Source organism: Leishmania donovani, chromosome 12 (assembly GCF_000227135.1).
Source record: "Leishmania donovani BPK282A1 complete genome, chromosome 12".
NCBI classification, from domain to species: Eukaryota; Euglenozoa; class Kinetoplastea; order Trypanosomatida; family Trypanosomatidae; genus Leishmania; species Leishmania donovani.
In genome coordinates this window covers 2112-27407 of record NC_018239.1, presented here as the reverse complement: position 1 = coordinate 27407, position 25296 = coordinate 2112, and the positions used below count along the sequence as shown (strand labels likewise).

At 56.4% G+C, this 25296-nt stretch overlaps 13 protein-coding genes across 13 annotated transcripts; all 13 read right to left on the bottom strand.

Annotated features, from left to right (window-relative positions):
- Window positions 1-1133: 1133 nt before the first annotated feature.
- On the bottom strand, window positions 1134-3836 carry LDBPK_120110 (uncharacterized protein; the record flags this gene model as incomplete). The annotated part of the gene is made up of 1 exon (XM_003859075.1): window positions 1134-3836. One exon carries the CDS (start codon window positions 3834-3836, stop codon window positions 1134-1136), a length of 2703 nt encoding a protein of 900 aa, XP_003859123.1.
- A 1770-nt stretch (window positions 3837-5606) lies between these two features.
- Window positions 5607-6488, bottom strand: LDBPK_120100 (ornithine decarboxylase, putative; the record flags this gene model as incomplete). Its single annotated transcript, XM_003859074.1, has 1 exon — window positions 5607-6488. The coding sequence occupies one exon, from the start codon at window positions 6486-6488 to the stop codon at window positions 5607-5609; it is 882 nt and encodes a 293-aa protein (XP_003859122.1).
- Window positions 6489-8655: 2167 nt separating this feature from the next.
- Window positions 8656-10101, bottom strand: LDBPK_120090 (uncharacterized protein; the record flags this gene model as incomplete). Its single annotated transcript, XM_003859073.1, has 1 exon — window positions 8656-10101. One exon carries the CDS (start codon window positions 10099-10101, stop codon window positions 8656-8658), a length of 1446 nt encoding a protein of 481 aa, XP_003859121.1.
- A 559-nt stretch (window positions 10102-10660) lies between these two features.
- Window positions 10661-11500, bottom strand: LDBPK_120080 (uncharacterized protein; the record flags this gene model as incomplete). Its single annotated transcript, XM_003859072.1, has 1 exon — window positions 10661-11500. One exon carries the CDS (start codon window positions 11498-11500, stop codon window positions 10661-10663), a length of 840 nt encoding a protein of 279 aa, XP_003859120.1.
- Window positions 11501-11771: 271 nt separating this feature from the next.
- On the bottom strand, window positions 11772-12044 carry LDBPK_120075 (uncharacterized protein; the record flags this gene model as incomplete). The annotated part of the gene is made up of 1 exon (XM_003859071.1): window positions 11772-12044. The coding sequence occupies one exon, from the start codon at window positions 12042-12044 to the stop codon at window positions 11772-11774; it is 273 nt and encodes a 90-aa protein (XP_003859119.1).
- A 744-nt stretch (window positions 12045-12788) lies between these two features.
- On the bottom strand, window positions 12789-14654 carry LDBPK_120070 (hypothetical protein, unknown function; the record flags this gene model as incomplete). The annotated part of the gene is made up of 1 exon (XM_003859070.1): window positions 12789-14654. The coding sequence occupies one exon, from the start codon at window positions 14652-14654 to the stop codon at window positions 12789-12791; it is 1866 nt and encodes a 621-aa protein (XP_003859118.1).
- Window positions 14655-15409: 755 nt separating this feature from the next.
- On the bottom strand, window positions 15410-15988 carry LDBPK_120060 (hypothetical protein, conserved; the record flags this gene model as incomplete). The annotated part of the gene is made up of 1 exon (XM_003859069.1): window positions 15410-15988. One exon carries the CDS (start codon window positions 15986-15988, stop codon window positions 15410-15412), a length of 579 nt encoding a protein of 192 aa, XP_003859117.1.
- An 801-nt stretch (window positions 15989-16789) lies between these two features.
- Window positions 16790-18061, bottom strand: LDBPK_120050 (uncharacterized protein; the record flags this gene model as incomplete). Its single annotated transcript, XM_003859068.1, has 1 exon — window positions 16790-18061. The coding sequence occupies one exon, from the start codon at window positions 18059-18061 to the stop codon at window positions 16790-16792; it is 1272 nt and encodes a 423-aa protein (XP_003859116.1).
- Window positions 18062-18414: 353 nt separating this feature from the next.
- LDBPK_120041 (uncharacterized protein) lies at window positions 18415-18738 on the bottom strand (the record flags this gene model as incomplete). Its single annotated transcript, XM_003859067.1, has 1 exon — window positions 18415-18738. One exon carries the CDS (start codon window positions 18736-18738, stop codon window positions 18415-18417), a length of 324 nt encoding a protein of 107 aa, XP_003859115.1.
- A 595-nt stretch (window positions 18739-19333) lies between these two features.
- On the bottom strand, window positions 19334-20830 carry LDBPK_120040 (uncharacterized protein; the record flags this gene model as incomplete). Its single annotated transcript, XM_003859066.1, has 1 exon — window positions 19334-20830. The coding sequence occupies one exon, from the start codon at window positions 20828-20830 to the stop codon at window positions 19334-19336; it is 1497 nt and encodes a 498-aa protein (XP_003859114.1).
- A 536-nt stretch (window positions 20831-21366) lies between these two features.
- Window positions 21367-22218, bottom strand: LDBPK_120030 (uncharacterized protein; the record flags this gene model as incomplete). The annotated part of the gene is made up of 1 exon (XM_003859065.1): window positions 21367-22218. The coding sequence occupies one exon, from the start codon at window positions 22216-22218 to the stop codon at window positions 21367-21369; it is 852 nt and encodes a 283-aa protein (XP_003859113.1).
- Window positions 22219-22618: 400 nt separating this feature from the next.
- Window positions 22619-23485, bottom strand: LDBPK_120020 (uncharacterized protein; the record flags this gene model as incomplete). Its single annotated transcript, XM_003859064.1, has 1 exon — window positions 22619-23485. One exon carries the CDS (start codon window positions 23483-23485, stop codon window positions 22619-22621), a length of 867 nt encoding a protein of 288 aa, XP_003859112.1.
- Window positions 23486-23670: 185 nt separating this feature from the next.
- On the bottom strand, window positions 23671-24576 carry LDBPK_120010 (uncharacterized protein; the record flags this gene model as incomplete). The annotated part of the gene is made up of 1 exon (XM_003859063.1): window positions 23671-24576. One exon carries the CDS (start codon window positions 24574-24576, stop codon window positions 23671-23673), a length of 906 nt encoding a protein of 301 aa, XP_003859111.1.
- Window positions 24577-25296: the final 720 nt, after the last annotated feature.

Sequence of the window (25296 nt, the reverse complement as noted above, 5' to 3'; positions counted from 1 at the left end):
AATGGGAGGTCCCGCTGCGAGTGTAGCAGGCCTATCGGTGGAGGCACAGCGTGCGTCTATCTGCTTTCTCTAAGGCTGGCGCAACACAAGAGGCTGTAATAGCACCTTGCGTGCGTACGCGTACGCGTGTATGTGCGCAGCTGTTCGTGCAGCAAGCACAGAGACTAGCGATCAAGTGTGTACGCAACGTGATGACGCGTGTGTTGGGGAGGCAAGAGTTGGGGCCGTCATGGACGTTGTGCAAACACAGGCAGAGATTGAGAAGTCGAGCAACACGTGTCAGGCGGCCGCGAGCGCAGACAGCGGCAGGCGAAGCAAGACGGAGAGGCACTACACAAGGCTGCCGCTAAAGAAAGAGGCATGCGTCTTTCTCCACTGTACAGGCCAGGGGTTCGAGGAAGTGGGTGCAGTGGACGCTTCACTCAGCCACGGGTGCGAGTCTCCAGCCACGCGCACCGTCTGCCGCAGTGCTCCCTTCAGGCGGCGTTTTTCAGTGCTACGCGGACGCGCGGAAAAGCAGTTGGCAACGTAAAGACAGGGGCGCCGGCCACCGCGCAGCATCCACGCAAAGCGGTCGAATGGCGTGATCGGTGGCCGGGATGGAGACAAGAGTGGGGCACGCAGAGATGTCTGCTGCCGCCCGTGTGCTCAGAGCGCCCACACTTAGAACGAGGCGCGACAGAGAGACGCAGCTGCGGCGGGGATTGCTGCGACAACCCGCACGTGACGATGACACGGGGTTCCGAGGAAGAATCTCTCGCAGAGGCACGCACAGTGATGGAGCGGACAGGCGCGCACTTTTGCCGTTGCGCAGAGAGCGGGGGCGTGCTTGAAGAAAAGGGGCGGGGCGGCACCCAACGCGCCACCCTTAGTAGAGGAGGCAACACCACTAAAAGCGGCCAAACAGACAGCGCGGCAAACCACGCCGGCCCCACCAAAACACGAGCGCAACGAAGACACGACGCAGCAAACAAAAACAGAGAATATGCAACAGAGGCGCGCATGCCAAGAGTGGGCTGGCCGACGAGCTCTCCTCGTCTCCAACGCCGCCCTACCTTGCCCATCTCCAGCAGGAGCGCCGGCACCACACATGCGTCACCGGCCACCTGGCTCATGCAGTTCATTCTAGACAGCTACGGGGAATCACTCATCACACGGGCTGAGTTCATTACCTCGTCCAACGTAGAACTCTCTGCGGCGTCGAGATGCACCTTGCGCAGCTCTTGAGCCACCGTGTACAGGCTGCGGCACACCACATCCACCCGTTTCTTCTTGTCTTGCACGCGCCTTTCACGTTCCTCAACGTCGACTTGACGTTGCAGTAGCTCCTGCGTGCGCAGGCGCAAGTCATCCTGCACCTCCTTGATGGTACTCGTCGTATTCTCCAGAGCCTCCGCGTTTCGGATGCGCAAACTCCGCTGCCGCTCTGCCTCCGTCGCCAACGACGACGTCATGCTTTCAAACACCTGCGTCCACTCCTGCTGCACTACTGCATAAAGCGCCACCGAGTAGAGACTCTGTAGATGCGCCTGCTGCTGCACCCAGCGCTGCTCCAGGCGGAGCAACACATGATAGCAGGTGTCGTCCACGGCAGGCATCACGCGAACTGGGGACTCCGCCAGCGGGGCAGCTGCATCAGCGGCAGTGGCGGCGGCAGCCACTGCCGCTCGTGTTGCGTGGAGTTCGTCAACAGTGCGCTGATGCTTCTCCTGCAATTCGGCCAGAGCTCGCTGCTGCCTCTGCAATGCGCCACGCAGCGTGCCCAGCTGCGCACTCTCCTCACTCATTCTCGCCGTCATGTCTGCTGCAGTCTCTCGCATGCGACCCAACTGCTCCAGTGCCGTGTCCCGTTCTTGTCGAGCGCTTTCCAGTTCCGTGTGCAGCCGTTGAGTTGCCTCGCGTTGCCTCTCGTCTCTGGCATTCGCAGCTGCATAGTTGGCCAGCGCCCGCTTCTGCATTTCGTCCTGCAGAAGTGCCAGGGCGCGCGCCTGTTCTTCGAGCATCAGCTGCTGCCCCTGCTGAACTTCCTCGAGGACAGCGGATGCCCAACGCTGCACAGTCATCGCAGCGGCACTGGCTTGCGTTCGCCTTTCCTCTGCTGCGGCGTCATCTTTGCCGCCCGTATTTGCCTTCAAATCGTACAGCTCCTGCTTGGCGTCGCGTAGTTGCTGCTGCAGCTGCCACGCTGCTGTTTTTCGTGTCTCGAGGCGCGTCTCGAGTGCGCTGCACTTTTTCTGCAGCGCCACCTTCTCCTCACGCCAGGACTTGTCTTGGCTTTGCTGGTATTCCGCTTTTCGTCTCTGGCTCGTCTCCAGTTGCTGCATCTTGGAGAGCCACTCCTCCTTGTCATGCTCGTGCTGCTTACGGAGTGCGTCTATGACGGAGTCGCGCTGCTGCGTCGCAACCCGCACCGCTTCTTCGACCTCACGCCGGCTTTGCTGTCGAGCTTTCTCGACCTCTTGCACCAGTCGCTCGCGCTCCGCGAGGCGCACAGCCGACTCGGCAGTAGCCACCGCAGCAGCCTTCGCCCTTTCCCAATCCTCCTCCTTGGCGCGCATGTCACGCACGAGGGCCTCCATGCTGTCTTGCGCTTTCTGCTCCAGCGCAGCGCACGCAGCAGCCGCGCAATTACTCGTCTGTCGTTCTTCCTCGCGCAGGTGTTTGTTAGAGACCGGCTCGGCTTGGCCCGCATGAAGCTGCCCCTTCGTCGCCACCGCAAGCGCTACACCCCCCGCAACGGTTTCCTCGAGTGATTCCTTCCCTTTTCGTGCGCACTGTGACGAAAGGGCGTTACGCTTTTCTTCACTCCGACTCTCCGCCCCTACCTTCAACGCGCTCTCCTGCAACTTTGCCAACTGGGCCCGCTGACTCTCCAGTGCGCGCTGCAGCGCGTCACGCTCCGCCCTCGCCTCGGCCAGCTCTGCAGCCGCGCGCTGCTGACGCTCCTCCATCACCTGCTCGTACCTCCGTCGACGCTCCAGGGCACCATCCTGCTGCTGCGTTACCCACTCCATATACTTGTTCTGAATATCCGTGACGGCGTCTGCGCAGAAATCCTCTAGACGCTGCCGCTCCTCTTCGAAGAGGGATGTAAACTGAGCTGTCAGCTGTGCCGCCATCACCTTCTCCTGCTCCTGCAACGCGGCACGCTGATCCGCGATCTTCGCCGCGTCAGACGAAACCTTCTTGAGTGCATCCTTCAGCGTTGCCTCGCGCATGTCAAGTTGCCGCTTCTTTTTGTTCAGTAGCTCCTCCATGGCCGCAACTGATTCGGCCGACGTGCTGGCATTGGCGCGCGTATCAGGGTCTGCTTTCAAAGACGTCGCCGCGGGAGAGTGCACTGACGTTACCGTGCTGGCTATCGTCGTAGCAGCTGCAGCGGCGGCGGCGGCTGCCTTGGCCGCCGCTACCTCGGCCTCGATCTCCATCCTCGCAATGGTCGCCTTGAGACTCTCCTTCTCGTGTGTCAGAAGTTTGTTCTCTTCCTGCTGCTCGCGCAATTCGTTGCGCAGCTTCTCGGCCTGCTTGGCCTGCTCATTCAGCATCTCCTCAAGTAGGTGGCATCGATGCACGGCCATCTCCGCCTCTTCGAGCGTGCGCTTGATGGCTTTGGAGCATATATTGCACACGGGCACCGGCTGGGAGCCCGGCTGACCCGGTAGCACAAGATGTTCTGTGAGACAGCTGGGACAGCACACGCGTCCGCATCCATGACAGTTGCCTGCAGCTTGAAAGAGGCCGAATGACTTGCCGCACTGAACGCAGCTGCGCGCTGTGGAAGGTATGGGCCACTGGCTTTGCGGCACCGCCTGAAACGTGGAAGCGCTCCTGAACATCTTCCAAGGCGATGCGATAATGGCACGTTGCTCTTTCTCGGAGGGAGAGGTCTATGTGGTTGGCAGCAATGGAAGCAGTAGTGATACAGTACCGTGCCAGGGCGCACGAGGCACAGCAAAAGCGGAGCGATGAAAAACTTGGAAAATCGAGGCGGGGAAAATAAAGAGAAACCGCCGACGGGCGACCACGAAATGATGCGGTTCGATGCGTCGTGCCTGAAAGCCCTTTCCGCAAAGCTGTTCAGAGGGAGCAGAGCCGCACAAATAACGCACACTTCAAGGACCGGCACCGCCTCCTGCCCATCGATGTTCTGGTGCGTGGCAATCGCGCGCACACAATGGTAGCGGCTACAAGAGGTTGCTGTGCAGAGGTGAAGTGGGAGAGAGGGCGGATGCCAGAAAGTGGACGGCGAAAGAAAACGTTTTTTTTTTTGTGGAGGGGGAGGGGGGTCGAGGGGAGACCAGTGTGCTGAGGAGGTCGCAGAAAGCTGGTAAGAGAGAAGGAGGGCGGCAGGCAACACATCGCTGTTGCAGTGCGGCCTTGAAGAGCTCAGACCTAGACAGAACGCGTCCCATAACACTTCCCGTCATTGATCGGACATGATGGAAAGTGTGCCCTATCGCTGCAAGGAAGCACCGCTGCAGTGAAGGAGTGCCGCCGATTTGCGGGTCTGCACGCTTGCTGGGTGCATTCGAGTCGACATGGGCCAGCTCTCGCCTCGCATGTTTGTTGTGGTGTTCGAGCAACTAGAAGTGGCGATCGACTCGTAAAACGAAAACAGCGAAAAAGGATGCCGCAGTGCCGATTGAAAAAGTGAAACAAAACGGTCGGCCATGCTGTAGGGTCATCTCGAGTGTCTGCCGGCATGCGTGTCTACCTGCTGTATTATCCGAGCGGCGCCGCAACATGGCCTGTTGAAGACCGAAGGAGTGAGAAGAGAGGGCGAATAAGAAACACACGAAGAGCACAAAGACCCGCGCAACGCTGAGAAAGGGGGGAAGGCGATCACAAGCGCGCACGGGGTGTGTTATGTGTGTGGGTGTGTGCCGATGTTCCTCTCACCTCCACCTCCCCTCCCGTTGATGACAACCAACAAAGACATCGCTTGCACGCGCGCACACACACACGCACACCGCGCCGAAAGAGAACCGAAGCACCACCACAGCGAGGCAGACGAAAAGGAAGGACGCGACGAAGCACCACGCCCCTCCGCACGCATCGACGCGAGGGCGCAAACGCCACCAAGACGCGGAGGAGCACACGAGCCGACGAGCAACTGAAAAACGAGAACAGCGGCCATACGACGAGCTGGTGGGAAGCGAGACAGTGAACACAAAAGGAAAAACGCACGCGTGCAAAGAGGCCAAAAAAAAAGAGAGAGCAGAAGTGCCCGTGTGCGCGTCCATGCGCTCCCCCTACTCCGCTGCAGCCCGGCCAGAGAGGGAGAGAGGACAGCGAAACAGAGGACAAAACACAGATGGAGAGAGTACATGCCACCCGAGAAGAACGCGAACCCATCACGGTGTCGCCATACTTTGAGGCCATCCCAGCAGAGCGGCCAGAGTGCTGCATATCGAGAACACACTTCACTCGCAACAACAGTGCCAACAGCGACACAAGAAACAGGAGACAACTACACATCTGTAACACGAGTAGGAGTGGCAGGGCGGCGGCGAAGCACACACGCCGAGGAAAAGAACGACGCGGCCTTGCAGGCAATACAAACCCCGCTGTGGATCGATGCACGCACGACGAGGGAAGCGCACACGCTACGATGTAAACGCTTCAAAGGTGTACTGCACAGGTGTCTTGCACTTTGGAGCGGGGCATCGTCCACGGATCGACTTGGCGCAGTCCTTGCAGAGTACTTGATGCTTGCACGGGTAGCAGATTTCCGTGCAGATTCTGTTGTGGCACAGCATGCATTTTGAGCGTTCATTGATGGATATCCGCACCCCCGTGATCAAATCGAGTATCTCCCTCTCCACCTCCTGCAAGTCCTCCAACGAAAGCGCCTTCAGTTGGTCGATACGGCGCAGCTTCACGTGCGTCGCCATGATCTCCTCGGTAATGCGCTTTCGTTTCTCCTCCAACACCCGCTCTCGCAGCGCCGCCGCCTGCGCATCCTCCCCGTTACGATGACGGCGTGGTTCCGGGGCGAGGGCCTGCTGCTTGTGCTCCTCCAGCATCCCTAGACGAAATTGCAGCTGCGGGAGGCTCGGGAAGGACAGCTCTCTCGTCTCGTTTGTCATGTCCACCCAGTTCTGGTACTCCGCCTGTCTGAACGGGGAGTTTGAGATGGAGTTCAGCTGCACAACGTTGCCGTTCTGTGTCGAGCGGAAACACGGTGGCAGCTCGATCACAATGTGCCACTCTGTGGTCACGGCGTCCGCGGAGAAGCCGGAGTAAACCGGTCCGCGCTGGGCCCCCTTCACAAGCGCGATGTAGTAGTTATCAGGACTCTCGCGCCGGTTCTCCTCGGTGCTGCGCATCTCCAGCAGTACACGAACATAGCATCCGTGCACGACATCGCTGAAGTTGCGCCACTCTAAAAAGTTCACCAGGGTGGACCGAAAAAGCTGCAGCCTCTGGAGCATCTCCAGTGGCGGCGCGTTCGCCCCGGTCGCGCCTTTGGCGTGATCTCTGCTCATTTACGCTCTCCTATGAATGCTCTGCTGCCCTGAGTTCAATTCGAAATGCACATGCACACACTATTCGTGTGCCAAGAGAACCGAAGCACGCACTTGCGGGGTGTTTTGGACAGTTTGAGCGTGCTCAACGCGAGTGAAGAAGAAAGGAGGGAAGGGGACGAAAGGCAGAAGCGCGGAGTGGCATGGCTAGACAGGGCCCACGTAAGTCGTCTGTGACGCCTCGCGCGCAAACACACACGTGACCCGTAGCGGGTGCGACGCGTCGGCGTACAGCCCGTTTCCAGGCAGGAGCAAAAGGGCAACGACGCCACCGTAGGCCTACCAGTCCATATAGCCTCAGAAGCAGGCACAGCCATGGGCGTAACCCGGCTGAGGTAGTACAACGAGTGGGCACACACAAGCGCTGACGGTGCTGATCGCTCGTGGTTTCACTACCTCGGAAAAAGGAGCGTAACACATTTACGGGCGCGTGCATGGATGCGCATGAGACGGAAGTTAGCTTCGGGGGAAGAGGGGGCGGAGGGGAGGGTGGAGGGAAGACTCCGCCGCCTTAGAACAACAAAAGCTAAGAGAACGGCAAGCGTGCGTGCGTGCGTACATGACAAATAACTGCGCAGGAAAAGGGGAGCAGTCAAATGCAGAACGCTGCGAAATGGACACGCCGCGTAGCTCAACGTGCACACACGCAGGTATCGTACAAAAGGTACGAAAAGATGTAAATAATGTGGTAGCATGCAGAGAGACAATACAAAAGTGCTGGAGCGAGCGGGTAGGGCAAGTGCAGCCTACACGTGACACTGCGCTATAAAACACGTCCCCCATGTGATCCTCTCCTTCCGCTGTCGCAATGTCTGCCGCTTCTTGTCGCTGCGAGCGTAACCACATCGTGCAAAGGAGTTAGCAGGCTAGCCGTTCGCTTCGCGGTACGTGGCAGTGCTCGAGGATCCATCGGGCATGGTATCAGCGCATTCGCTGGAATCGGGAGCGCCAGGTGCACACGCGCTCAAAGCTTCCTCAGGGAGATCGCACACGAACGAAGTTGAGACGTACGCCTCAGCAACGGCGCAGTGGCCCAGCCGCTCCGCATTGACGCCCCGTTTCGAATGGCATCGACTCCGGGCATCGACCGGCAACGTTGCGGGCAACAGCCGCGTCCAGAGGGCGCTGTGAATCCCTGGTGCTCGTCAAATCGGCGCTGAGCTCATCACGGCACACGGTGGCGAGTGCATCAACGCTGTCTGCGCCCCTGCGAGCAGGGTAAAGACATAGGCGTCCAGACGCAGCATTACCGCCGTGACAGCGCAATCTTCAACTGAAAGTGAACGACTACCCCCCCCCCCCGAAGGGATACGCGGCTGAGCAGCGGCCGTCCCAGACATCGGTAAGCATCAGTGTAGTGGTGAGCCTCCCGACCACCCTCTAAGAGCTGTGCACCTCTGCGCCGAGTTGAGCGGCCAGCCTGATACACCACGCCATCAGAAGTCAGGCGGTGGGCCGCGAGTCTTCTCGTATGCAAATTTGTGCGGAGGGAGCATAAAGTGAAAATGCGGAGAGGTAGCAGAGCGACACACTGACACGGACGAGTGCCACAAGCCGCCTCAGGCCAGCGTTGGCTGGCATAGTCGTACTGCAGAGCTCCGTCCTCCGCGCCTACGTGGAGCTTTGCAAGTGTGCTTTCGCCCAATCGGTGGGGCGCTTCGCTGTTTTTTTTTTCGGTGCGCATGTGTGGCGGTGAGGGTTCCCGGAGAGGACCGCTACCCCTCTCCAGTTCCTCGCTATTCATCACATCACCTCGGACCTCAGCTGGCACTGCCACGCTGTCAAGAGCAAGTCACCGACACGCAAGAAAACAAGAGCGCGTTTGCCGCATAAAGCGGCGCACGCCTGCCCTGGCGGAGCAACCCCTGCACCCTCATGACAGTCGAAGGCCGAAGATCGAGCAGCACCATCCGCCCCCTCAGCTGGCAGCAAACAGGGAGATCCACCCTTGCCGCCCACTCCGTCTCACCTTCACCCTCTGTTGCCTTCATCAGAATGCGCTGGGCACCTCACGTTCGTGCAGGCAGAGGCCAACGCCACTCTCAAAGCAGCTTTGCCTCTAGCCGTCGTCACAGCAAAGGGTAAGACACAACCGACTGATGCGCATTCTCCCTTAGACCTTCTCGGCCTACATCTCTGTCGCTAGCTGCAGCCACGACTCCATCTCTTTGGGAACTTTATGGCCTGTTCGCGCACCAGCCTCGCGCACGCAGGCGAGCACGGCGATAGGACTCGCTGCCTTCACAGCACTTCCCGTCGTAAAGTAGCCAAGCGCGCCTTGAAAGTTGGCAGGCGTCAACGACGCCTTCTCCAGCGCATCGTACACTTCTGGAAGGCGGTTGGTAGCCATGCCTAGAGAAAGCAGAAGTCCGACAAGTGCTGGTTGCTCTCCCAGGTTGGGCAGGTGCAACGGAACGTCAATGAATAATTCCTGCAGCGTCTTGTTAGTAGCCACCGATGCACTGTGATGCTCACCGAGGGCAGCAGCACCTGGCCGCAGCATAAACGCCTCTAGCTCTGCTGGCACACCTGCGTTCGTCGCCACCATCTGTTCAAGCATCTCCACAGCTAATTTACGCTCGCCGCACGCGCAGCAGATTTTCACCAGCTCCATTCCGACGGCCTGGGGCTCCCCGCGCCACAGCCGCTCGCCTGAGGGGTGCCAATGAAGCACCAGCTGAGTTGCATACTGAAGCAGGGAGGGTGTTCGCGCCCCTAGGAACCTTACAAAGGCAACCTGAGCGTCGATTGTCGGGTCACCGTCTGCCTCCGCAAGCTTCTGCATGCACGCTACCGCCTCGTCCATTTGATGAAGCTCCGAAAACGCCATGATGGCGATCGAAGCCGCGCGAACATCCCAGCAGGCAGATGTGTGCTGCATCCACGCCCACATCATCGCGATGCGCCGCGGCTCTCTTGATTTCCACACGATATCCAGAACGCCACCAAAGTCCCGCGGATTCATCGAGCGCTCACGCATGGCGAGCTGCATTACCTCGACGACGTCTTCGCGGTCCCCTGCGCATCCACGGCTTACTGCGCAGAGGGAGCCCAGAAGAAAGGATGCACAGGCGGGGTAAAAGCGAATGTGTCGCAGCACGAGGGAGCGCAAGTTCTCGCGCTGCGCATCCCACGTAGTCGCCTCGTCTACCTCTGTAGATGCAGCAGATGAGCCGTGAAGAAACTCATCGACGGCTGCGCGCAGAAAGGTAGCCGCAGCGCCCTCACTCACGCATCGTGCCTCCTCTAGCATACCGGTCAGCGTAGACACCGAAAACACGCCAGGATGTTGCCTCACATAGTCCCGCACTCCCTCCAGAACCTGCTGCTGACAAGGATGTGACGCAAGCACCGCCGCGGCGTCTCTGAGGTTGTTGTGCAGCAGGTGGGTAGCTACAACAGCCGTTGCCAGCATCGTTGGCGGCGGAGCGCTCGTGCTGCACTGCGATGCAAACTCCTCCTTGGCGCGCGCACATGCCGCAGCAAGACGTGTCGGAGGCGGCAACACGCCATGCGCTCCGCAAAGAAGTGTCTCAAACGTGAGCAGCTGGAGGCGGGCTGTAAAACAGCGCATTGCTGAACGTCATGAAAGGTCACTAATGCACCTGCGAAATGCAAAAGCGGCCATGAAGGGGGCAACAGCGGCACAGCGCGGAGAAGAATCGGGATAATAGAAGCAAACTTTGGTTGTACGAATGGCACTGCCAGCATGACGTGCAGTCGCATCGCAGAGTAAAAGGCATCGGCGATTACCAGGGCCGGCGAAGCAGAAGAACGCGACGGGGAGATGATAACTATGCCCAGAGATTCGTGAAACAGACGCGAGCACATCATCCGGCTACAAAACGCTACCTCTTTCCTTGAGTACGGAGTGCGCTCGGCATCGACATCTAAAAAAGGGAGAAACAAAATCATCAAATACGAGCATCACGCTGCTCGCTCTAGCGATTGAAGTGTGCAACAACAAAACAAAATGAGGCGTTCCTCGTCCCTCCAGAGTCCCTGTCGCAGTTGCAATGAAGACACCCGCCTCCTGCAGCAGCCGACCAGCAGGCGGTCGGCTCTTCTGTAGTGCGAAACATATGAGAAAGCGAAGATAAAGGCCGGAGGGGCGTGGCCCCAGCATTGCAGGACTAGTCGTAATCTTTGGTCCCCAGGACAGACATAATTTCTACTCGCTCATCATCCTGCATCTGGCGCCAGCAGTTTTGGATGAACTCTGGGTCCTTCAGCTTCAGAATGGGGATCGCTTCGCCAACGGACGCTTCCAGTAGCTCCATCACGGCGCCGAGCCTGTCATACAGAGCCTGACGCTGGCGCCACTTAGCAGTAGACACGTTCGCGTTGTTGCCCTGCGAGAGCGAAACGAACCTGTCCACCAGCGCCGTGCACAACTTGCAAACGCGCGCCAGGGTCTCATCCACATCGCTCTGGACACGGTAGCCGATCCACTTTGCCGGCAGTAGGTCCTCTACTTCCTCTGGGTAGGTGCAGCGGTGCACCCGCTCTTCCCAGTTCGTCTCGTCCTCCGTCCAAGACAGGTCCCACGTCTGCACGGACTTTGGAGCGTTAAGAAGCGCGTGCGCCGCTTCTGCATCCCAGTTGTGCAGAAGCCCTCCGACAACCAGTTTCGGATTCCGCACATTCACATACGGCCCGGTCGCAGCTGCTGAGGAAGGGTTTATGAGCTTGAGCTTCTCGATTGACACAATCTGCGCCGGGTTCGTGGTGTAGGGAAGCACGGATTGCATGTTTGCGCTACTGGCAGCGTGTAGAGTGGGTCGTGGCTCAGCGAATCGCCCTGGCAAGCCCAGTGGGGTCCTTGTGGTACCAAGAGGAGAGGGAAGAAAAGCGGCACGGGAGAAGATCGGGAAAAACAAGGTACACGAGTGAAACCATACAGCAGACGGCGGAGAATCATCCGAGGAGCTGCGCTTTCCTGTCGAAGACATGCAGCAACGCTTGATGCACATCACCACTGGAGTTTGATGACATGCAGCCCTGAAGTCAGATGTGACTGACAGAAAACCAGCTGTCCGACCCGCCAGCGCGCACGCTACGATTGCGCCGCCAAGCCAACACAAGGGAAGCTAACGCTGTGACCACCGAATTCCACAGAGCAACGCACTGAGCAGGAAAGAAAGCGAGCAGTGAGCAGAGCAAGACAATGGCAACGAAAAGAAGCGCGCGCAACCCTCTGCCAAGATAAGTGAGGGTATCGACGTCATCTGGATGGATCTGTCGTCAGTTGAGGAGGTGCGCCACGAGGCACAGAAACAACATCAGAGACAAAAACACGCGCACCGATTCGCTCAGCACGCACCACAGGAGCGACTGCTCGCCACCATCACGCGCAGTAGGCAGCGGGGGGTCAGCAAAACAGCACGCGCGCAGCTGCTCCATCGCCGACATCCGCAACAGTTTCTTCTCAAGAGTCGTTAAGTAGAAGTCCTCTGTTGGGGTAGTCCCCAACCGCACGCCTTGAAAGGGAACGACATCGGTACCGCATAGGTCCATGAGCGTCGATCGTGCCTCTGCTGCAGCCACGGTGGCGAACGCGTCACGACGAGAGAGAGCCAGCCCACAGACGGAATATACCAAGCAGCCACTAAGCGTGCGCGCCGCCTTGATGGCGACTTCGTGTATTCGCTTTCCTCCTAGCCTGCTCTCGAGTGTCTGCCAAGTCGTATGCAACCGCTTTCGTGTGTGTGCCCAGCTTTGTGGTTGCAAAGTAAAGCAGCGCGTGACGTCTGTGAACAAAGAGACGCATGTTTGACAGAGCGACCGGTAGAGAGCGTAGTGGACGAAGTGCGCAGGGGGACACACACACAAAGGCTCACCGAACCTTCTGACGAGAGAAAAAGCTGCGCTTGCAGAGTGCCTGGTGCACTGCCGCCCCGTTGATCTCCAGCAGAGTCCTCTACAGCAAATGGACACCACAAGTCTGGGGAGCTTCTTTTCTGCTACCTCTTCCGGCAGCTGCTTTTTTTTCCGGGTCGTTGATTCTTTTTCGTCTAAGGGAACGGTAAGGGCGTGTACATGTGCACGATCTAAAAAGTTCTACAGGCGCCAGCATGGCGCAACAAGGAAGCCTGCTACATCATGGCGCCCCTCCTTACCTCCTTCACTGTACGCTCGCACTCGCCTTTATTGCTTCCAAATGTGCACGTGCCGCCACTATTAAACGGAGAAGGGGTGCGAGAACCTCAGCATGAAGTCCATGCAGCACAGCCGGTCACGGTCACGCAAGACGCACGGTCCCTAACGTCCTCGCTGAACGCCAAAGTCGTAAGCGCTGGCAGGCAGAAGTTCTCCAGTCACGGGGCAACGGTACAGTATCATTGCTTTCGTAACGGGCACGTGTGATACATCCACAGCGGCACATGCTTGCCGGTCCCCAACGGTTCCTTTGCGCTTCTGTGCGATCTGCGCCTCCAAAATGCGCCGGAGGTGCTCTGCTTTTTCTCTCGTCTCCTTGCGCTCACGCTCTACAGCCTCCTGCGCTGATCGAGTATCGTACTCAATGAGTGCGCGTTCCCTCGCCCGTTCCGCTTCCTCTTCCTGAGCACGCTCGTCGCGCTTTTTTTCGGCCTGTCGGCGAAGGTCCTCGCGAAAGCGACGAGTTTCAGCTATCTTGGCCTTCTCGGCCCCCGGTGACTGCGACGCTGGCCAGAAGAAAAGGGGCGCCATCGACTGCTCTCGCTGTCGTGCGGCGTCTGCGTGAGCCTGTCGCACCTTTGCAGCCGCCTCTGCTGCGTCTTGTAGCTCCAGACGCTCCTGCTGGCGTCTCTGGCGCGCGTGCTCCACTTCACGCTGAAAGCTCTCCAACTCTGCCTTGGCATACTCTGCGGCGTACTGCCGCTCCCTATCCCTCTCGGCCTGCGCGTTTGCTCGTTTCTGCGCTGCCAGGCGCACATTCACGGCCATGTCCTCCATCCGCTTCTGCTGTGCCCGCATCGCTTCATCCCGCTGTCGCCTTTCCACTGCGTCGAAGAGGGACTCCGACGGCACCACTTGTAGGTGCGCATCGGCGGCGTTCGCCCTCGAACGGCGCTCGCGCGCGGCCTCCTGTGCACCTCGCAACGCCTCAGCGTTGCGACGGTGCCTTTCCAGATCCTTCACATGCTCCTGTGCAAGTTGCCTCTGCAGTTCCATGCGCTCTGCTTGTGCCCTTTCACGCGCGTCCTGCTCCTGCGCCTTGCGCTCCGCACGTCGCTGCTCCGCTGCACGGAAGTTCTCTTCGGCAAGCTGTCGCGTGCGCTCCACTGCAGCGAGGTGGCGGCGGTCATCTTCGTCCTTGCCGTCCCATCCACTCGCAACAACTCTCGCGTCCACATTTGCATCCGCTCGCCGCTCTTCTCGCAGGGTGAGAGCTTTCACTGCTGCTTCCCTCACAGCTTCCCTATCCATCATTTTCTTCCGCGTCGCATCCTCCTCCTCACGTGCTGCCTCGCCCGCGTTGTGCTGCACAACAGCGCGCTCGTGTGCTAAGCGTCGAGCACGCTCGCGAAGTCCTTCCTCTTTGCTCAAACGCGCCTGCTCCTGGTTGCACCGGCGCAGTTCCTGCAGCAGCGCCCGTCGCGCCTCCTTCTGTCCAGCTTCGCCTTCGATTAGTGCCAGACCGTATTTGAACAAAGGGGAGTTCTCCTCGCGCTCCCGCTCAGCCTTCTTCTCGGCAAGTCGCTTGTTGATACCATAGACCGATGGAATCTTGGAGTTGTACACAATGTACTGAACCTCCACTCCATTTTTACGACGTAGAAGCACCTCCCCGGTGGGATCCGCATACGAGGGGTGGGCGCCCTTGCGCTTCTTCTCCAGAACCTGGCACGTCTCCTCTGCTGTACAGCACTTCGATGGCGGGTGCTGTGACGGTGCCCACACCCGAAAAGTCGCCTTCGATGAATGTGTAGGAGGAGCGAGATCGGCGGAGGAATCACACTTGTCGACGGTAACGCCGAGGTGCTGCAGCAGTGAGAACTCCCCGCTCATTCTTAATACTTCAGGTTGATGCAGACGACCCGCGCAGCGGTGCGCAAGGTCGCGCGTAATCGGTGGAGAAAGAAAGAGGAACAGAAACAAATGGCTGGGAGAATGAAGGAAAGCTAGCGAGAAGCGTGTGTGCATGACGGCATACAAAGAAGGTCGCCAACGTGTAGTTGTTTTTCGACGTGTTCCGTCGATTGGAGTACACAAAGACGCAAGAGGTGTGCGCAGGACGAGAGAACTGCTTAGGTAATCTGCTGCAACAGCAAGCCACGCAAGTTCGACACTCTACCCAGCACAGTCGCCATAAAGGGGGTACAGCTAGTCATGAAAACAAAAACAAGAGCCTACTTTGCTTTCGAAGCTCACGCCTGCACGCCACCTATCCGTGCCTGACTGTACGCCGAGCCCGAAGCTTTGCTGCTATTTTTTCTCACTGTTATTGGATTCTGGAGAGCCTCCTCCCCCTGGCGATTCGCCGATATACTGCAATATGTGCTGAACAACAACAAAAAAAAATAGACGAGCCTGAGACAAGACGCGAGGAAATGCAATAAAGCACCGAAAAGGCGTCTCTCTGCACTCGCGAAAACGGATGAGAGCGCTCATTGGGCACACGCCACTAGATGCATTGGTACTAGCATAGAAACAGACTAGTTGTGACCGACACGCCTGCTTCCTCAAGAGCATCCGACACACTTTTTCAGTTTTTGTTCGAAGACAGCAAGACGCAGATGTCGCTTTTCATAAACTATCAAGCAAGCGTGAAACAGAGCTATGCACAGAGTTGGAAGGCAGGAAAGGTCGGCCGTCAACAAGACCGCTACAGGACTGCTTCCGCAAAACCCTCTCCGTCTCATTCGCATGCTCGGCAGCCTTGTCTGCTGTGCACTTGCTCAGAGCGGGATCGGAGGTTCCTCCTTCAGCAGCTTCGAAATCCTCTTGAAGTTAGGGTCCATGGCATCCTTTGTCATCTGAAGCAGAATCGACTCAGAGGTAGTGATCTCGCAGTTGGGGCCCCACGAACTCATCAACTTTATCGCGGCCTTAAAGTCTGTCTTCTTTTGGCTGCCCAGGCCGTCCTTTGGAAGGAACACACGCTTGTTCATGTCCAGGAGGTCAGCCACTGTCTGCAGGATGCAGGCATGGCCCTCAATACCAAAGACGACAGCATTGTCCACGTCCTCCAGCAGCTCCTCCACCTGTGGCACGACACACGAGAAGCGAGTCTTCTCGATCAGGTGGGCGGTTTTGGGCAAGGTAATCTCCGGCACGATGCGGCCAAGACCCTTCGGATAATGCTCTGTGACAATGTACTTGGTGTTCTCGGGCACCACCTCATGCAGGCGTGCCAGCCGGTTGGCAACGAACACGCAATTGGCGAAATTCTCGATGCGCTTACTAAACGCCTCTTGGAGATCTACACACAGGAAGGCCGTCTTGCCCTTGGAGTAATGCGGCATCAAGCGGGACATGGTTCACGACGCAACTTTTCCGTAGTTTTTACTGGTAAAATGGTAGCGGAAAGAAAAACGTTTGCACGATAAAGTCAAGGCGCAGGGGTAGGGAGTACGTACGCTCACGTCACGAGGAGCAACCTGCATCGTTGTGATATAACGTGTGACAGTGAGTGACGTCGGACAAACGAGTTGGAGACTTAGAGATGAGAGCTTGGGATATGTCGATTGAGAGCAATGGTGGAGTGGCACTCTCCGTGCGTCAGAAGAAGAGAGCGCCAACCGTTTCTCTTTCAAGGCAGGCACCATAGCACCTGCGCGAGGTTCTTCCGCCCTGTGCACAGAGCCGGCGCACCGCTACCTAGACAAGGAGTTCACTCCCGACAAGCAAAGCCCACGTGTTGTAAAACTCAATCGTAAACCTCTCAGCGAGACATCTACCGTAGACGGTGCCTTTTCTCTAGCAGCCACGCATAGTAAGTAAACGAGAGCATACGTGCTCACACCGACACACGCACATACGATGAAGGCTCTCTCATTGGCATTCACGCGAACCCAGAAATGTGCACGACGGCAATAGACGTGAGCAGGGCACTACGCAACACAATGCTATTGCGTTCACAAACCACAGGACACAGACACATACGACAAAAAAAGGAGGTGTGGCATAATGCCACATCCCATCACGCATGAGCGTAGACGCCGGCACTCAGGGTGTATGTTAGGCAGCGTGGTCGACCACGCTAGAAGAATGGCTGTACACGCAGCAACCGACTTCCACACAGCACACAAACACCTCGAAAAAGCGCTGTAGCGGCATCAGTTGAACGCCAGCTTGGGCACATCAGGGAGAGGGAGGTCGTGCGCCCGCAGTAGCATACACATGCGCCGCATTTTCGACACGGCAACCTCCTCCAGCCGCTTACGGTGAGCATCGTCATCAGTTGCTGCATCCTCCTTGACGACCCCCCGAATAATATCTCGGGCGATGACCACGACTGCACGCTCCAGCATCGGTTGCGCCCACGAGAAGGCATGGTCTTGCGTGCCGGGTGACACAAGAGGGCGCTTCGCATAAACTCCCAGCTCCTGCACCACCAGCCGGTTATCTGCAATTTCTGCAATGCACGCGTTGTTGCGGTTCACACCGCAGAACGACGGGGCAGAGAACATCGACAGCACTGCCGGCAACTGCGTCTCGGGGTGGATGCGGCCTAGCATGTATCCGGGGAAGTAGATTGATTCCTTGTAATGATTCGGGCGAGCAAAGCTGTCGTAGTCTGGGAGACTCATATGGTACTCCATGCCAACGATAAGCATCGCCAATTTGTTGCGGCTCAGGAAGTTGCAGGCAGCATTGAACGTATAGCGGAACGCGAGCTCGTTCTCCTGTGAGGCGACAAAAGCGCTCCCGTCAGCGATGCGCTCCTCATCCTCGTCCATAGGCTTATTCAAGGCAAATTCTTTCGACGCATCCTGCGTCAATGTTATCAGCTCGATCTCCTCCAGTGTGCGAAACTTCGAGGAGGGCCCGCCGGCGACGCAGAAGAACCTGTTCTCGACCACGCACGCAATGGGGAGAACAGAAAAGAATTCCTTCATGATACTCTCGTACTGCTCCAGCGGCTGGCGTCGGCGCGTGCAGCACAGAAGCATCTCGTTCCGAAGAGAACCAAAGGTCTCCGGCTGGATAGGGTACATCATTTCATGCTTGCCGATCAGAGGTACAATGTGGAACCGAGAGCACACAATAAGCGCCGCGATCAGGAACAGGACACCCAGCGATTGGTGTGCACCATCGATGTAGTTGCCCAAGAACACAATATTTTTGACGCAACGATTCGGAAGCACCTTCGTTAGTAGAATGTTCGCAAAGTCAGCGGCGTGGCCGCGAATAGGGCCAAACACAATAGTGTCCCCGCAAACTCGCTCCATAACTTTTGCTTCCACCTTCAACAGTTTCGTGGCAGAGGCGATACAGCGAGCTACCCGTGAGAGCTGTAAAGAGGCGCCTTGCCTCACTCGCTCAGCAGCTCTCCAGACCACTAGCTCATCGGATGAAATACTGGCGCTATCCTGTGGCTGTGCCATACTCTCGCATGAAGACCCTCTCTGAGGCGGCACGACGGGCTTATCAGCGAGAGAAAAAAACACGAGTAACACGCCAAAGAGAAACGCCGTAGAGAATGGGAGCGCAGTTCATTCCGTAAAAGGGAGTTTCACAGAGAGAGATTTACTAAGTGCAGTTCGACCTTTCGCATTCCATGTGGCCGGCAACGGGGATACCGTACGCGGGCGACTACCGGTAGAGGCCTCCAAGACGGCCCAAACCACTCTGCGTACGGCAAAGCACGTGTGAAACGAGAACGACGCTGACCAGCTGCATGCGACTTTTTTATATATTTTTTTTTCGGAAAGGTGCTCTGCTCACCTGAAAACGGCTCTCAAACATCTGGCAGCGCAAGCAGCTGCTCCTTCGTGTCGAAGTAAAGCGACACGAGCGCCGCCACCTCTAGATACAAATCCAGCACCTCCTTCGTGCACGTCGACGGAGTGAAGGTGCGCATGGCTTCCAAGACGATCTGGTCTCGTGAGGAGCCTACAACGTGGTATGAATTCATAGCTGCGCGCCGACTGTAGACACCAGAGTATACAGGCGGGAGAGTTGCTCGCTCCGCGGCCGCGAAAGGCGAAATCGCATAGAACCTCTTCAAGCTGTCAAAGTTCTGTTGCACCAGCGCTGTGCGCCTCTTGTCACGTTTTGCCATTGTGGCTTCTCGCCCGCCTCCCGCTTAGTGCAAGCCGGAGGACAAAAAGCAGCGGGCCGTTTTCTTGTTTGCTGCCCGCTTTTCCAAGGCGCAACGAACACCGGCGGAGCCCCTCTTTTTCTTTTTTGAACTATTTGCCGATGCGACATAGAAAAGGAAACCAAGAGCGATTCTCGTCGCGTTTGGGAAATTGAGGAGCACAGAGCATTTGATACGCATTCGAATAGGCAACCCTCGGGCCTCTTGTTTGTGCTCCAGCAACAAAACCGCGAGGTCGGCATGGTGCAACATCCTCGGACACGAACCACTGCCTTAAGCGCAACGCTTCATCGTCACAGCCGCGTGCACCGGAACATGACGCAAGCAACCACTCTCAGTACGACCCTCGAATAGCTCCAGTTGCGTCAGAGACGAACGGAATGCGGACCTGTTTCAATCCTGCAGCCATCCACAACAGCCTCCTCGGCGGCAGCTAGAACTTATCCTTCACAACCACTAGCACAGCAACAGCTCAAAATGGAAAACCGAAAAAAAAAGTCGAGAACGACTACAAGACAAGCCTGCTCCCATCGCACTGAGGAGAGGCCCGAGCTTCTCACTTGCCGTTGCGCAGTGGATTAGACACCTCGGCGCCCTGCCACATCTTGCGTCGCGCTAGCAGGTACTGTTTCTGCCGCGTGCGCTTGTACTCGTAACGCCACACGAGCTCTTGATGATAGTGATCGACGACGCGCTGCGGGTTGCGGTCTGACATAAAGTCGATCTTGTACAGCTTCCGCTCAAAGTCGCTTGAGTAGTGCCACATCGGGCCCCAGCCGAGGCCCGCCAGCTCACCAGAGTTGATGGCGAAGCGGAGGAACGCCCTGTACTCGTACTCGGTAAAGTTGTCCACCTGCATAGGGTGGAAAAAGGAGTCTTTCTCCGGGTCGTACGGAGCGTACTCATCGAGACTATTCTTGAAACGGTCGTTCTCCACGTCGGCGAATCCGCTGACACCGTCAAAGGGTTTGAAGTCACGCGTAGTACAAGTGATAAAAAACTTGTTGGGGTCCTGCTTGGAGAGAATCAGTTTGTTAAGGCCGCGCACAAAGCTCAGTCGCGACGCCGGAATGCGGGGCAGCTCTTGTGGGTAGAGATCTACGTCCGTCGACCCGTCGTTCAGCGTTGTTAGAGTACGCAGGAAGTCAGGGTGCGGGTAGCGGAAGTGTGTCTCATGGGAAAACAGATTCCACCCGTCCACGGCTATGACGATGGGCTTCGTTTTCTCGGCTCTAATCTCGTCGAAGAAAAACTTGATACATACGCTCTGTCGGTCAATAGACGCTGGTGACACAGCGCGGTGGCCCCACTCACAAAGGTCATAGAGGGAGCGCGGCTGCTTCTCGCCTTGTTCAAGAGGCAAGTCCTGCGGCGTCACCCTCAGCTCCCACGCCTGCAAGAGAGAGCGATTCGCTTCTGCCACCGTGCGAAGAAACTCTCGTGCCGCATCCGGTGCATCGAAAAAGCCCGGCAGAATCGTGCTAGGCCAGCACCACTCTCCATGCGTCCACGCCTTTGCGTTTGCGATGTACAGAGTAATGATGTCGCGAGACCGTGCGTAGTGCACTGCCTGGCAGAGCAGCGCGCTCTTGCCGCACCCTGTCGGGCCATCCATGATGAATCCGGGACGACCGTTCGTCAGAGAGCGCAGCGCCCTTTCTTTGCTTTGCCAAAAGGGAAGCTTGTCAATGAAGCAATTCAGGAGGTGACTCTGCTTCCGGTACAAGAAACCGCGTGGGTGACCTGGGGGCATGAGCTGCATCATCTTTCCGCCCACGCCCTCGGGGAAGTACTTGATCAGCTCGTCGTTCCCCAAGCAATACATGGAATCAATGTCATTGAAGCTCAAGTTGGTCGGATGAATCTCCGGTGGGTGGGAGTATGTTTTCTTTACTACGCGAGTGACAACGCCGCTGTTGAGCACGCGCTCATGCTTCAGCGGAATAGCTCCTTCCCACATTGCGACTGGGGCTTCGCACGCATCTGTGTAGGAGGCGATCTTTGGACCAGCGTAGAGCGCCGCCGCGCCTTTTTGCACGAGCTGCCCTCTCATCCCTATCGCACGCAAATGCTGCGCTACTGAACTTGAGCTATCAAAACAAGAAAATAAGAGCTCAACACGGAGATCGAAGGAGGAGCGGCCATGGAGAAGCGGAGTCAAAAAAGCATTAAGGAGGGGCAGCTATTTTCGCTTTCCAAATGGTCCAGATCGCGAACACAGAAAAAGCACTTTATGACCAGAAAAACACACAGCATATGACGAACTTCTCATACACACACAATCACGAGTACAGAAGAGACGGCGTTGTGCTTCGCTCTCTCGCGTACAAAGGTGCTTGTGGAGTAGTCAGACACGTGAATATACCACCGATGTGACCCGACACACTATCGGACTTCTTACCAGATCTGCGGTATCTTTTTCTTCATTCATCCAGCCGCTCTTGGCCACGGTCTCAATACTCCATCCGTAGAGGTTTTGACACGTCAGAGCCAGAGAAGCAAGTACGCCTACATACGTCAGATACAGAAAGAAAACGAAAACGAAAGAGCACGTAGATAATAACGCGGCTCGTGCAACAGAATCCGCTCTCACCCTGTCGAAGACATCCGATTTCCGGTAACCTTGGCGCTGCTGCTGAAGGGCGGGTTCTGCACGGCCTGCACCTGATATTTTGGATCCTTCTCCATGCAGTAGGGCGACCGTTTCCACGGGACCGTCAGGTCCTCTGCCTCTTCAGCGTCGAGAGTGATCGTCCGGATCAGACCGCCGCTGGAGCCGTCGCGGCTGTACGCGTGCGCAACAGCACGCTGGCAGAAGGCAACGCACTCGCTCTTCGACATACCCGGTTTATAGTTGGCATCAAAGAAAGAGTACAGGAAAATGGAGCCGCTGCCGCCAAGTGCATAGTCGAGCTTTACGCATGACCCGCCAGATGGGATGCTGTACACTGAGCCTCCGTTGATCGGGTCGTACCCAGCGACGATGATGCCCGCCGAGATGTTCCATCTGTTCACGTAGCACATTTTGTGAAACAGATTCGCTGCCGTGGCAACGTTCACGTCTGCGCCGATATCCGTTTGATAGCTACCGAGGTAGTTCGAGACGCGCTCAGCGAGAGCCTGTGTATCCGCGGCAGAACCACTTCGACAGCAATAAATCTTCTCGGTCAGCTTCGTCAGCTTGTTGCTGGCACGATTCACGACATACGTGCCGGACGAAGTGCGCGAGTCCGCGGCAAGAACAACACCGCCTTTGTACGATACAGCAAGAATTGTTGTGCCCAGAGAGACGGCCTCGCTCAGCTGCGGGTCAATAACGGCGAGATCCGGCTGAAAAAGCTGCTTGCCAGCCTGTGCTGGCCCATTCTCCGTCAGCTTCTGCTCAATATCCTTCGGATACGAAGGATCCTGCAGAAGAGTATGATCAGGGCGCTGGAGCATCTTTTCTCTTTCGGTCTTTCCTTTCGGGTGCGCAGGCCAGTCAGAAGACCAAAGAACAGCGAGATGAAAAAAAAAGATAGAACGACTAACGACAAACTTATGCGTGTTTCACAAGCAGCAAGAACATGAGAGCAAGAAGAGAAGGGAGCACTTGTGAGACGCACACACACACATAATAGATATACTGCTTTACGGGCAATAGACTGTAGAAAGCGACTGCCAATACAACGATTAACCACGAGCAGGTCCTCCTGCCGCCAGCACGAAAAAACACCAGAAACTGGACTTCCATTTTTTTTTTACCTCCGCTGATTTCGTGAACCGCCCATTCTATCATCATCATAGAGCAAAGATACAAACAGCGAAAGCATCCACCAAAAACTCCACCCCTCCTTCTCTCTCATCTAACCTCAAAAAGCAACTTCTTTTCTTCGCTGCTCTGGTGATCGGCAGGATTCCCACGACCCTCGTAGACAATATTCGTTGCCACCTGTTGCTGCGTTGTCTTGCCTGTGTTTTCCCCGAACAGTTCGATGCGCAGCACCTTCGTCTCAGCACCATTGAAGCTCTCATCAAAAAAGAAGGTGAGCGAGGAAACCGAAGAGAACTTGGCTGCACTCACTCGGTAGACGATCCGCTCCTCGGAACCACCGCCTGCGAGTTGCAGCTGCTCCTGTGGGACTAGCCGCTGAACCGAGCTGAACCCTGCCACATTCACGAGGTTTACAAAGATCTTCACACGCGACGGTGCGGTCTCATTAGCCGGCGCCACGAACGAGACACCTTTTATACGGCACACAGACGAAAGCGGAGCGCTAATCAGCAGTTCCTGGTCATCATCGCTGCTGATGGGGTCCTGGTTTGCGGATTTGCTCACGTCGAAGAGCCGCCCAGCCTCCGCGGGTGTATTTCGGCTATTCCAGAGTTGGATTGCACTCAGGTCCACGGCATCATTTATAGGAACGCCGAGGCCAAAGACTCCCTCGCTTGCAAGTTGGTCGCCAACGTGGCTGTGCAATGCGGTGCCCTGACGGCAGTTACAAGGCATAATGTCACCTTGATCGTAAATTTGTGTAGTTTTCCTTCTCTTAAGAGCACGATGCACCTTCCCCTTCAAAGCGTGATTTTCACGCACGCAGCAGTGGCAGAAAGCGAAAGCAGAGAGAAATGGTGACGTAGAGACATACTCAAAGCGCAACATGCACGTGAGGGCCCATTCTTTTTCCAGGTAGACAAAAACACGCAAATCTTCACGCAGGTATCCCATTGCGCAAATGCAGCGAAACGAAAGATTGACCGAAAGCAGTAGGGCTCTGCAAGTGCAGTGAGAGCATCAGCAAGATTGCTTTAACACGTCCAGCACACTACTTCAGCGCGTTCCACTAAGCACATACAGAAACAAACGCACACCTACATATACCTTAACGTATAATGCTCAAAACAGGTGCCCTTTTATCGCCGCTTTCCTGGAGCAGAAGGAGCCGTGTGAAAACGGAACATCTCATCAGCGACTGCAGAAGGCGGCATGATACCCTGCTCCGAAAAGATAAGCGTGATCATGGACGGCGGCACAAACTCCACCAAAGGAACCACTTCTCCGGCGCCATCCTCCGGCTGTTTCAGATCGTCAGTGCTAAGAGGAAAAATGTGCGCAAACTTGAAAGTCTCACACAACACGTAGCAAGGAACATTACGGAAGGCGGCCACTATGGCAATCTGAAGGGAGCCCGTGGAGTGAACGAGTCCACCGTGCTCTGTCACACAGTACGCTCCCATAATGACGAAGTCCACATTGTTCATCACCGAGCTCACACCGCTGTCAGGCACGATCCTGCAATAATTATGCAGCTTGTCCTTTAGCCGCATACCTTCCGGTGTTGCGAGCACCTTTTCTAGCAGCTGCTCGCCGGAGCCATGGGGATAGCCCTTGCGCGCGGGTCGCCCTTCGCAGATGTAAAAGCGAACCCCCTCATGCTCCTGAATGGAGCAGGCAATAGTTAGCGCCAGCAAATTGCCCGACCCGTGAACGAGAATGGAAGATGTATTACGTATAAAGGGCAAAATGTCATTAATCTGATCCTTCTGGCTAGACGCGCAGTCTCTCAGGCGATCTTGACAGCGCTTATCCATATCCTTGAGGCTCTTCTGCAAGTCGTTAGACTGCAGCGCATCTTTGGTCAAGTTGACGTGAAATCTCTCGAAACCGTCACCGAAAGCCTCGTACCGCTTCAGCGTCTTGCCGATCTCCGTGTCCACTTCAGAAAAAGTAGCAAACTGCCTAGAGGTCAAAACATCTTGAACCTCGTGAATTGCCTGTATCATAATGCTCACATCGTAATCTTCGCTTGGGACGTCCATCCTTTCGCCTGCCGATATATTACAATCGCTGAATAAGGAGAAAGATGACGCACAGAGTAAATTAGAGAGGAGACGATATAAACAGAAAAAGAAAGCAGCAACACGTCCATCGCTTCACGTACATTCATAGGATGTTAGCATGGAAGTAACAACAGTGAGTTCAAAAACGATATCCACCGAAGATGAGCCGACGCGCCTCAACTTCGAATGCAACAAATGCGCAGTAATCAGTCGCGATATTTTTTTTTTCACAGCACTAATGCGCCGTCACACTACATAATGTTAACGCCCACGAACAGAGAACATCATCGCCGAAAACTTCTAAACACTCTACAGACACACCCCACGCTGCTACGGCATAAACCGTCTCACCGCGAATAATTACTGAATACATCAGATTGCCTGCAACGTGCACTCCAGAAGAAAACGTGCGGCGCACAAGGGCGTTGAAAACGCCGCACCGTTCGCTCAAAAAACCACCCCCAAGATTCAAGCAGCCATACGGTCCCTGCGTGACTATTGCATAGTCCTTGACTCCGGCGCCTCCAAACAACGCGCGGATGCTATCTTTGAAAACTGACTCAGCACACCTCTGGATGTGCGCCGCTGCGCTCAGTTTACTTGCACGGCCGCAGACGGCCTCCTCCACGATGCACTCCGCATAGCGCTCATAGAGTTCGTGCCGCCTTTTCGCGAAAACCACACACAAAAAACTGTTTT